This window comes from Chlamydotis macqueenii, chromosome 2 (assembly GCF_036417535.1).
Source record: "Chlamydotis macqueenii isolate bChlMac1 chromosome 2, bChlMac1.mat, whole genome shotgun sequence".
NCBI lineage: Eukaryota > Metazoa > Chordata > Aves > Otidiformes > Otididae > Chlamydotis > Chlamydotis macqueenii.
In genome coordinates this window covers 43,703,567-43,716,484 of record NC_141557.1, presented here as the reverse complement: position 1 = coordinate 43,716,484, position 12,918 = coordinate 43,703,567, and the positions used below count along the sequence as shown (strand labels likewise).

At 37.1% G+C, this 12,918-nt stretch overlaps 1 protein-coding gene across 1 annotated transcript in view; it reads right to left on the bottom strand.

Moving 5' to 3' along the window:
• The window catches only part of STT3B (STT3 oligosaccharyltransferase complex catalytic subunit B), a 53,327-nt gene that overhangs the window by 2,322 nt on the left and 38,087 nt on the right, over positions 1–12,918 (bottom strand). The window contains exons 8-15 of the mRNA XM_086742742.1: positions 11,837–11,885; positions 9,812–9,966; positions 7,860–8,071; positions 6,775–6,962; positions 6,119–6,290; positions 3,862–4,035; positions 2,678–2,791; positions 1,397–1,609 (exon numbers count right to left, since the gene is read on the bottom strand). Of these exons, the coding sequence (XP_086598868.1) occupies positions 1,397–1,609; positions 2,678–2,791; positions 3,862–4,035; positions 6,119–6,290; positions 6,775–6,962; positions 7,860–8,071; positions 9,812–9,966; positions 11,837–11,885 (1,277 nt within the window). The remainder of the gene's footprint in view (positions 1–1,396; positions 1,610–2,677; positions 2,792–3,861; positions 4,036–6,118; positions 6,291–6,774; positions 6,963–7,859; positions 8,072–9,811; positions 9,967–11,836; positions 11,886–12,918) is intronic.

Here is a 12,918-nt window from a genome sequence, read left to right as displayed (position 1 = left end):
TTGTATAAATACAGTTGGTTCGTGGCAGGTAGAACTGTACCTTCAACATGCCTGCCATAACAAATGAGACAGGAGGCAGCTCCCACACTTGCTGCACTTTGCTGTGCTTACTAGCAGGCTCTATTATGTTAATTAAGTCTAACTTTTATCTTTTTAATAACAACAAAAATAATAATATTATAAGGTAAGACAGATATAAACTAATACGTAATGCTCAGACACGTATCTCTGAGCTTGAGCAATGTCATTTCTAATATGGAAAAGTGACAGGAGATGGACCGAATTTCCAGTAAAGAAGCAACTGCTGAAAACCTGTGGCTACTAAGGAGCCCTCAGAACGCATTTAAGAAATCCCAGCTTAGACATTTGCCCCATGCTCTTTGCTGGTTCTCTGATTTCTTAATGCAAAGTAGAGCCTGTTTGTACTGCAAGAGTTGGTGATGGATCAGCATTTGCATCAACTTTTATCCTGTCTTCAGACAGAGAACCAAGACATCCACAGCTTAAGTGGAGTCAATGCATCTATCATTAATAAATACAGCCTTGCTTGTCACTTAAGACCAAGAGTTAAAAGGAAGTGTATGATAGGCAGAGTAAAGCTTGTAATTTCCTTTCAAGAGAAGTCTAGCTGCAGCGGCAACTCCCCAATACCTTATTTTATGAACCTGCATCAAATCACAAAAATAAGTGTCTTTACCCTCTAACATTCTTTACTTGTATTTCCATGATGCAGTGTAAGTTTACTGCCTAGTTTGTTACCCATTTGTTTCTAAGAGAATTCAGGAATTAATTTTGCAACATATATTTGAATATAGAGAAAACAGATGTTGTGAAGGAGAGGGCTGCTAAGATTCTCCCCAGCTCCCCTGGTAACACGTCTTTAACAGGCTGAAGTAGCACACCACAGCTAACATTTTTAAAAACGTGAAGATGACTTCAAACAGTAAGCAGCCAGACACTAAAGTTCCGTCAAACAAAAGTTTCATATTTAATTTATTTCATACAAAATTGCCATTTTTAAACTTCTAGGCATCACTACTTTCAAACAAAGTCAGAAAGCAACTTCCACATTATTTACTTAGTGAGCCATAGTTACTGAAACATGAACTGATGTACTTCAGAGATTATACTTCCAGTTACATGAAGACTTAAGAGTTGTAACAGCCAGTGACACACTCTATTTCCAATTAGCGTTCTGCCTAAAAAAAAATCTAGTCTTGTGTCTTCACATGCTTTTAAGTTAAGCAGACAGTAAATTAACAATTATTACCAGCAGGCAGGTCTGATAGTGGACACTAACATGAACAGTATCCATAACATTCTGGCTAGTGGATATGTGATTCACTGTTAAACTGCCACCTCCTGACCCCTTCCAGTTACTTCACTGGGAACCCACCTTCTTTGACAAATACTTCTGTTTCGGTACAATGTTGGTTACTCTAGGTTTATGATCCAATGTCTCTCTGTTGTCTAGTTGTTTCACCTTGTATATTCTAACAAGCCAGTGCTCTGAGGTAAAGGCTTCCTCCAGATGTTTAAATTTAATGTCTTTGTTGCCTATCTCAGCATTGCGTGTACGATCAAATCCTGGGGGTGTCCGAAAATCCAGCTATAAAAAAAATAAAGATGTGCATTAGTTCAAGACAAAACCCAAACCACCCATCATAGCAAACTGTGGTATTTCATACCACAAGGCAATGCTTTCAGCTGGTCTAGTCAAAGGACAACACTCTTCTTGCATTGGTTATTATCAAAGAGAAAAAAAACCACAACACCTCTCAGTTCCTTTTTACAACCGAGAAAGTCATTATTATTCCTACAGATGTCACAGGAGACAGCGCTTCATGTCTCAACAAAAATAGCACGTCTGCATTCAGAGATGAAACTCCTCAAGTGAAAGTCTGAAGTGCAGCTGCCTGTGGTGGCTTTTTAGCACAGCTGTTCCCTTGTGCTCTCTCTTCTATAGGGCACTGATTTGCACTTCCCTGGTTTACTGTACAAGTTGGAAATAGTTCATGTTTCTGTTTATCAGTTAAATTTGACCCTCCTCATGTTACAAATAAGATCCACTGGCCTCAATTTTAGCTGAATAAAGCATTCTTTTGCTAACACAGCAGCATAAAGGGCCGTTGGCGTGGGTGGGGGAAGAACAGGAAAGAAAAAAAGCAAACAAGGCAGACTTAGCTACATACACATGCCTGATGATCCCAAAGGGGAGTGACTACCCTCTCTGACGATTATGCCCTTATTGCATAGGTGCAATGTTAATACACTGATGTGACTTGGATAGAAATCAGGTGGTTTCTGACAGGAATTAAATAGTCAATGAACGGTTCCACTTCTGTGTTGCTGTAACAAAAACAAATCTAAAGCTGTCCACAACAGAATGGTTAATGCTTCAGCAAGCACACTGCATAATGGAGTTAAGACGCTCGTCTGGGGCAATGTGAAGGACAGCAAAAAGCTAAGTGCAAGTGTAGGTTAGCAGCAGAAATGCTTTTTTGTAAAGGTTATATACAGTAGACCATGCCTAGACGTGTTTTAATTTGTAACGCTGAATCTTACCTCTGACTCTGCTACTACAAGCAACGCTCAATCTAAAAGATGGAAAAGACATCGAAATAACATTTGCTTTCTTACATTTCAATTAAGATGCAGTAGAAGTTGTAGCACTAACCTGCATCTCTCCAAATCTGTAATAGGACATTTTATACATGAGGCAGTTCAGCAAGGTTGGAGAACCTGCCTTGTCTACCCGGAATTCTCCCTGAGGGGTGAAGTAATCACTTTCCTTTAAAAGCAAAAGAAGATACAAAGAGTCAATATAAACTAAACTCCTATTTAAGGTCATTTATCATTCCCTTCTCCACAAAGAAACTTCATAAAGAATCTAAACTGACTTTTACAGTTTAAAAGCTGATTTAAGCTAGTCTTAAAACAGAAAATGATGGTGCTTATTTAAAAGTAAAAGAGTTAAACAGTTTCTGCTTGTAACCCAGACCCCAATGGACCAGTCTTTCTAAATCCATATTGTTGTGCTAGTACAAGTTTTGCCACTTCACAGTGAGCAGTTACTGGAAAACTGTTCTCAAAAGTGCAAAAGTTAGTTGGGCATCTATCAAAATTATTCTTCAGAAAGTTGAAACACACTGTATTGTTAATGTACAAGATCTGCAATGTTACCATACATTTCATATGTGCACAGTGTTTAAACAAAAAATTTCTGCCATTTTCATCTCCAGTACAAGATGAAACTATGCATGCAGACTACTCCCTTAAGCCTGTGCTCAATATCTAGAAGTTTTTGTTAGGCTTAAGCAAATATTACTACAGACTTCTGCAATCTCTGAGATGTTTGAATAACTTAAACACTACATAAGTCAATATTAACACTTTAACTTGTCTCCTACTAATACAGAGTTTGAAGAAATTTGTAATACCAACTGTTTAAACAGTCTGAACACTCCTATTTTTTACAAGTAGGATGGTGCAACAGTGAGACACACACACAAAAAATATAAAAGATATCCTGTACCTTTAGTATCATGCAAAAAAAAAAAAAGGGAAAGGTTTTTGAGGTTATTGATCTTTCAAAATCATAAATATTGAAAGAAAGAGGGCTACAGGCCTCTGCACTCCTACTGTTCAAGGAAAACAACCTATAACACATTTTTCAAATAAAATTGCAATAAGTAGCAGAGATTTCCCTCCACCGTAATGAGCACTACCAGAAAAACAACAACATAAATAAAAGGATTAAAAAAAAAAAAAATTAAAAAAAAAAAAAAGTAGAGAGTAACATACAGAAATACAGTGGTCACCCAAGAATGCTTCAGTTTTCCTGTGTACGTTTCCACTTACCCGAATATCTTTGGGATGTTCCCCCTCTGCTATTCTCACCATCCACAAGAACTTATTAATATCATCACCAGAGTAGCCAATCACGCCACCAAAAATAATCAAAACATAGTCCACATCCAGACTTCTCATGATCTCGTATGCTGCAGACTCATTTGATGACATTGCCTTTCCCACCTGTATCATAGCAAAAATATCTCACATACCTGCATAGCTGCCTATCGAACAGACCCACAGATCAGTAGCCTGCTGGACCAAAGCCCAAAAATACACACTTGCTAACCGATGCCCACATTTTCATTCTAGATAAAGAAAATCCATTCTGTCTATTTAGAAACTCAAAAGTCTAACTTAAATTGAAGCATTTTCTCCTCCACAAGAGCAGTGCTGCCTGTTGAAATGAGTATTTTGAGTATAATATGTAGCAATAACAGTTTTCCTTTTGTGGCACGTACAGATTTTTCAAGTCACTTGTAAGATGTATTGCCAAAAACCTAAGTGTTGCAGACAGTAATTCCAAATTATTTTCAAAGCTATGAACACAGCCCAAAGTGAATAAATTATTTGAAGTGTTAGTAATTTCTTCTGTTTTCTTTTCCTTGAGCACTGTCCTTCAGTAATGAAGCGGCCATGCTGCACTGCACTCAGCAGCATACAGGCACCCTCAGCCTTGAATTCAAGGTAAGTTTATGCAGGGAAAATGTCAGAACAGAGACATCCTTGAGTTAAAAGCATAACACAGTTTTGGCCTTGAAAAACTTTTAAAAGCTGTATCCAGAACCTCCTCCCTACTGGTTCCTTCCCACTCTTAAAGAATTGACTTAAGTCAGTAACTGGAATTCAGTTCAGTAGTTTTGTTTGCTATTGAAGGTCTTGCACTTAAAGCATAATCACGTATTAGTGTAGTAAAAGGGAGTAACTACAACATAAATAACGTGGCAACCATTGCTAACTGCTGCAATGTGTATGGTTACTGTGCTTATGGAATAGAGGCGACTTCCATGGTCTCTCCATTCACCTGATGTGCCTTGTCCTGCAGGGATCTGTTGGTTTAGATATAGTATCTGCACTTCTACCTCTTGTGGAAGAGGGAGGCACATAGAGCTATCAGAGTTGAATGGCCATCTGAAACACACTAACGCTGTCAGGTTAACAACCAAAATAAGAGAAAAGTGCCTTAGTACATGAGAAGGCTTGTTGACTGACAGTAGCACCAACAGTACAATTTCGCAAGCTTGCTTTTGGCTGATGTGAATTCCCTGCTCCTGTCAAAAGCACATACATATGACACTCCCTTCCCCAATACACATTTTTTTTTCAGGATTTTGTACGCTCAAAGCACAGCTTGATTAATTTGTCCATTTTGAACACTGCATGTCTGCAGATCTGGTCCAACTGCTGTACTACGTACTGACACAAGACAAGAAACTATCCTAATATGTCCCTCAAGCCCTTCCCCCATTCTGCCCATGTAGCATGAGATAGATCTTCTGGAAAGAAGCAGCCCCTAAGTGATGACTGGCTGTCATTACACAGACCCCAGTAAGATTGCAACCCTACAATATAAAGCATGCTTTTGTTTCTGTAAAAAGTTTAAGTTGCCCAGGGCGGTGCCCCTGTAACTATATGCAGTGCTAACACCGTGCCTTTGAGCACATGCAGAAATCTTAAACTTATTCTTCAGAAGCAAAATAAATTAAACGTACAGACATTCTGCCTAACTGCAAATTTGAGAAGACAGAATCAGGTCAAATCTGCAACACTTCCATTGCGATTCATAAACTCTCTCTAATTTCCAAAATGCCTGAAAATTTGCTGTTTCATGTGGTCAGTTTTCACATGCCATTCAAAAATCCAGTCAGCAGAGACGCTGCTGAATGGAAATGATCCCCATTTGGATAATGCCTATAAAGTAGTGGTACCAGGTAAGCTGTCGTAGCACTAATAACAAGGGGAATGGTTACATTAGATTTTGTCTATCCTCCCACAAAGAAAAGAAGAGAAACTGAAGTGGAAGTTAAGTTTTGGAAACTCCAAGTAAACAAAACAGAAACTCCAAAAGCAAAACTGATCCTTTCCAGCCCCCAAACTCTTTATACTTGAGTTCTAATAAATGCCAAAAATACCCACCTCTGTTTCCCACTCTATGGATTTTTTTCCTTAATATCATACTATCTATCAATAGACATTTACAATTTCACACTCCACTGCAGTGTAAACATTTTGGTGTTATTACTCCATAGAAAACTGCCACCCTTACCAGGGCTATGTGGCTGTTGTTCCAAGTATTGTTATCAACCAACGTTGTCCGGTTTGCCATTCCTGCTATCTGATAACCGTAGTCCCACCACGACATCACTCTGGCGTGCTCGTCTGTGTTTTGTCTCAGCCAGTAGTAGGCTTCTCTGAAGTCATCTAGGATATTCCGAGTGCTGGAAAACAAGTTCATTTTATTCACATCAGTACAAATAGTAGCAACAAATTAAGTGCACCATGATAAATCTGGGCTCACAAATAAAGGGTTTTCTTATTGTTCAGCTCCCAGTCACCAGCAGTCATAAGTTTGAACCCATCAACAGCTGAATAGCCAGAAGCTGAACTGCTTCTAAAGATGTGATTAAATGTATTTCTAGTCAAATATATATTTGTAGACAAGTTTTCCCTATGGACCCAGAAACTTTTTTTTTTTTTTTAAACCATCATCTTTATTGGCTTTGGATAGGATTATTTTTGTATATTTACAATGAATATTTCATAAAATGAAAACTAGAGTATTAAGAATTTTTCATTCAGGTGACAATTCTTCCTTAATGTAATAAGAAGTGATTAAAAAAAGGTAAAGTAAGCTGCTGACACAAATGAAGTAGAAAGGCTTTTTGCCCTTTAATTATTTTCAGACCTGTAGTCCTTACTTACCCATCATGGTTATAGGAAGCAAGAACAACGCTGGGGCTGGAGTATGCATTGCTAGTTACCCAGGTACAGTGAACGGCAAACATCATCAACAACATCAGCATCAGCATAGTAACAATGTTTTTGATATTTGGACCCAGTCCTTCCTCTGTTTTTTCCTGTTCAGATACATGTTTTCTCACTTTGCCTGCCTAAACAAACACAAATATATCTGTTGTGGCAATTTTTAATCACCCTTTACAATGGAAAACCCATGTCTTTTTCTTCACCACATGCACCTCATAAATGCTACAGGCTACTATAAAAGCTAGACCAAGTTGTAGCATAAATTAACTAAGTATGCACAACAATATTTTGACAATCCAGCAACTTGTAAAAATGAAGGATTCCTTGAAAGCCTCTTTCAGAAGAAAAAAACCTATTAAATGAGAGTCAGCGCACAACTTCCTTGGTTTGGCTCAGTATGATGATGCTCTTTTACAAGGCAGGGTGGAAGAGAGAAAAAGCACAGGTATTTACTAATTAAGGCAGAAATTTTTACTGGGAGGAAAAGAGGAAAACCCAAGGCTCATGCATTGTCCGGATCAGTATAACAAAGCCTAAGAGATAAAAAAAATTAGTACCTAACAGCATCTTGGTCATGATTAGGACAGTATACAAGTTTATGTATAGAAATGCATTTCCATAAAATATATTATTCTTAAATTTCACCATGTCTTAGAAGAAAATACAAGAGGGAAACATGGAGACATTCACTGACACAGAACTGCTATAACTAGGTTAAGGAGAGCAAGCAACTGTTTGCCATCACTTCTCTAAAAAGTTGGGTTAACTTTGCATACTTCCTTTAGGTTCATTCCTTCAGCTCATCACTGATCACGCTAGAAGGAACCACTGTTTTTTTTTTCAGGACATCAGTTACACCTTATTGGAGAACATCAATAGTTGTTCTAAATTTAAATGCTAGTGATTCAGACCTTCAGTGACATTCAAAATAGTCTGATGAAAAGAAAAAAAAAAAAACAAAAACCAAACCTGTAATAAAAATAAGCTGGTTTCTGACTTCTAATTTTTCTGCCTCCCCTCACCTTATCATATAGGTTCCCAGGGCTCCTTTTGTCATCCTCATCACTGCTGTCCTCTATTGGTGGATTTTCCCTCTTCATATCATCACCCAAATAACGCTCAAAGACATTGGAGAAAGCAATTGCTGACAGCATACAGACCACTGGAGTCAAAGTGAGCATCAGCCGAACCATCACACCAGCAAAGTAAACAGCGCTGATTGCATACAGAGCAACTGCAAAGAAACAAATCTACCGATGACATTTAGAAAATAACACTCACTCTGACTGTACACGTACATGCTCTCCATAAAACTACTTCTGGAAACGGGTTGAGCATCTGTGTGTATAAAGACTTGAGTATGCATCTTGCATTTCATTGCTTTTTAATTTACAGAGATACAGTTCAATTAACTTTATCCCTTTTAAGCCTCAAACCCTTCCCGAAGTTCATCATGACAACTGTTAACGATAACACAACCTCATTTTCATATTCATTAATAATGTGTCAGAAGATACATTATTAGTGAAATTTAATACCACACACCAAAAATACTACTGGAATAATAGGTAGTTTCATTTGATTAAAAAGGTCAAACAGCCTTACACCAAACAAGTTATTGAAACTGAAAAAGCAAAAGGAAGTGTTAGAATTTCATGTAAATGTCAGCCTTTACTTTAAGTAAGAGATATCCCTGGACAAATTGGGGGCTTGTCTACATTATAATTCCATACAGACAAATAAGACAATATTTTGAGCACTACACTGAAGCAAGTTTTCCTGAACAATATTGCCTCCACTCCCCTCCCAAAAAAAAAAAAAAAAAAAAACAAAAAAAACCAAAGCAAGACTTTTCAGAATAGTAAGGAATATTCAGAATACTTTTCTTAGGAGGGAAAAAACCCCAAACAAACCTGGATGCACATCTATTGTTCAAGTAATAGTTGTTATTCCTTGTCTGCTACAGCTTAACAATACACTCTTGTGAAAGATATGCCACAAAAATCACCAAGGGACACCAATTTATTAGATTACATTACATAAATATTTTCTATTTTGTAGCAAAGTAGTACGGTTCTCCATTCTCACTTACAGGTCTCTTGATGCTGACATAAATGGGTGATGCAGCAGCAGGAGGCTGAAAGCAAGTTGCTCAGAATTGGTCTTGACAAGGACTCATTGTAAGCCAGAGTGCACAGAACACCCCACAGTCACTGGATTTAACACAGTAAATGTTCCCGCTGCCCCCCAACTCTTAGGTAATCCTAAGAGGCAGCTGTATTAGTCTGGAGCCTCCTGTCCCTGAAAAAGCCCAAAACCTGAGTGATCTTCACTCCTCCCTATGGGTCACAACTTCAAATCACATCCTTACAAGCCCCATTCATAAGCCTGCTTTTGCAGTACAGCTTTGTACAAATAAACAATTTGTTGTCACTGACATAGGGATACCCCACACCTCTGCTTAGGCTTGCAACTTATCTAGCACTTCTTCTACAGTAAGTGATTCTGTTCACTAAAATAGCAGAAAACCTGAAAAGAAAAGGCATTTTGAATCATCATCTGTGATAAGGTGAGTGCCAGACACCCAGGGAAGGGTCGGGTGCCTTGCCACCAGGGACTTTCCTTTGCACCGAGCTGTTCATCCGGCTGAACTGTACTGTGGAACTGCACCCCAACAGATGGTTGCAAGATCAGCATGTGGGAGAGCAGGGAACTCCAGTCACAGAACAGAACCATACTGACAAATATTTTGATCCCACCACTTGGGATGACACTCCATCACCATTTCACCAATCTCTGCATTTCTAGAAATAGTTTTAAATATTGCTGGGTGCAGGCAACTTTTAATAATAATCTTTAAATATGTAAAACTTTTTTACAAGAAGCCATATAACAGCTTTGAGCAAACAAAACCAAAATAGAACCAAGTTGAAAACAAGATTTTTCAAAACAATTTTTAAATGTTTTCTCTTACCAAAGACTCTTTCATCATTGATGTTTTTGATACAGAACCACAGCCCTGCTGGGAAAGTACACACGAGAATATGCAGATCAAAAAAGAAGGAAACCCATGTTGTAGGCTGATGCTCAGACACAGAGGCAATGATCGGGATGTGAATTTTCGCATACCTTTTTTAAAAAAAATTCAGTTCAAATTATTTTGAAAAGATAAAATTGTTAAAACTTGCAAACATTAGGAATTCTGAAATTCATTTCAAAGGAAGCATTTAAATCAGCAGACATCTGATTAAACTTTTATACCAAAAAAGTCCCCAGATCTTACAGTATTTAGGAAATATTTGATGTATAGTGTTATTTAAAACACCAACAAAAAGTATTATCTCCATACTAATTAAAAGAATGAAAGTTATGGGTGTTTTGTTTTATTATGGCTAAATATGAAGCCAAATTCACCAAAACAAAAACACGCAGCTATGGAAGCCCCAACATTACATTTTGAAGAGATAATAATCCATGCCAGTAAGTCTCTTAGATTTTCAACACTGTATTTTGAAAACTCTCCTCTACACAGAATACTTTCATTTTCTTAGTACAGAAAATTACAGTACTAAATACCAGACCAGTTACTGATGCCCCCACATTCTTTCAGATGCTAAAAAAAAAAAATTAGGCCTTGTCTACACTTGGAAATTCATGTCAACTAAATAACATGTCAAACACTCAGTGCAGACAAGGACAAAACTGTATTTCTATACTAAAAAATAGAAGGCAGCAGATTCAGACTTGATATAAGGAAAAAATTTTTCACAATGAGGGTGGTAGAACACTGGCACAGCTTGCCCAGAGAGGTGGTGGATGCGCCATCCCTGGAAACATTCAAGGCCAGGTTGGACGGGGCTTTGAGCAACCTGATCTGGTTGGAGATATCCCTGTTCCTTGCAGGGAGATTGGAACTAGATGACCTTTGAAGGTCCCTTCCAACCCTAACCATTCTATGATTCTATATTAAAGACAACTACACATATGGGACTAATCTGGGGTGCTAGATGACCGAATGGTGAAGTATCAAATACATGTCCTTTTCTTCACTGAGATCTAGTTCTCATTCAAAACTGCATTGTGTGTTTTAACACAATATGATTTTCTAATGTAGACAAGCCCTCAAAAGTGTAATGTTTTGTATATACATAGACCACTTCACTTATAGGCAAAGAACAACATCTATATCTTCTTCAAACAAACCTGTGGCTTCTTTACTGACATCTTTTCTACTACATTTACTACAGAGTTGGTACAGAATCCTGTACAAGCTGGACTTTGGAACCTGAAAAAATCTGGACTGCAAAAGTTTGAAGTTCTCCTATCCTTACTTTTAATCTTAAAAAAAAAAATAAAAAATCTAGCAATTGAATTTCACCTTAAATACATTTATTTGAGAAAAAATATCTTCAGTTTTATTCCTGTTCTCCTGGCTGGCTAAAGAATCCAACATTGGATTTTTATACGTTAACTAAACCAAAAGATTAACTGATACATGTTTTTACCCTTGAAAACACAAACGAATAAACCAGAATTGTTCAGAGTAGACATCTGTATACACAAACCAGATGTATGAACGTAATTAACAGGCAACATGCAAGATCATATGTGCAACATCTTTGTTATTTCGTGCAACGTTGCACAACGAAAACAGTGTAAGTTTAAGGCTCTTAGTAATTTTTAAATGTGTCTTCAAGTGTAGGTACAGCATTTGGTTATTTTATGCTGAGAAGCACTACAGTTTCATATACAAAAACATACCATTACATATTCTAAGACTTCCAAGGAAGCAAGAAATTCATAGATAAATTAGTGAAATAGTTGCAAAGATCATGAAACAGTTATTACAAATGCTCTCTTTAGAAAACTGATTAAAGCCCCATATATTCTCCTTGACTGAAATACTAAATGGATTTAAGGATGAGGAGAGCAAGAGATTACTAGTTTTCAATAGAATGCTATTGATATTGAAATCCTTATATCCTTTATCCTTACTTACCCAGTGTCCCACAATGAATAAAACCTGCCACTCCAAGGAGCAATATAACCTGAAAAAGAGAAGAGGGTTAAAAAAAAAAAAAAAACAAACAAAAAAACAAACAAAAAACCAACCAAACAAAAAAAAACAAAACAAAACGTTTTGCTGCCTAGGTATTTAAATGTAATAATTTTCCTACTCCCTCAAATTATTGCACAAAATGAGAGAAATTTCATTGAACTTGTAATACATGTGAACCAGACCATTAGACAGGCTATAAAGTCTACCAACCATGAAGCTAGTTTTAGAAGAACACACTCTTACAGGATCACCTTGTATTTGTTGAGTATCAAGATGTGCACACCTCCAAAAGTCAAAGCAATGCAATAATAAACAAAGTGTTTCTCAAAGAATATGACCAATAGCAACCTATACTCTGTAAAGAGGCATAAGAACAAGAAAACATAATTGATAAGGAAGTATTTCATTTTTCTGAAATTCCTGAGCAGGAAATTGGGAATGATCTATAGCCAAAACACTAATACTCAATGAAATACTGGTTTCCTATTGCTTCTCTACTGATGGATCTGCATGTGGCATGGAATATAAAAACTGCTACTAAACATGGTGATAAGCTTCACTTTTTTTTTTTTAAAGCAAAATCTTTAGATACCTGAATATCATAAGATGAGAAGAAACAGTATCATTATCAGATGAAAGAGAAAAATATTATTATAAGTTTTATTAATAAGATTCTTCTTAAATTTTATTTCCACTTTCCCTGCAACTGTTTTAGCTCCCTCTGAAGACAAATAAAGACAAGCTGTAGGAAGATAAATACTTTTATTTATTATTCAAGTCTTTGGGCATGAAACAGTAAGTCTTCCCTCCATCTGATATTTAAAATTAGTATAATCTGACTGAAGGTTTTAGTTTATATTTAGTTGAGACATTTAAATACTATGGTTAATGTTCTATGATGACCTATTTTTCCCTTCAGTCTTCGGATGCAAGTTTTCCTCCCCGGCCACTGCATGCACAAGAAGCAGGAGCTGCCGGCAGATGGGGAACTACTGGTTATGGTCTTTCCTGGATGTGTCCAA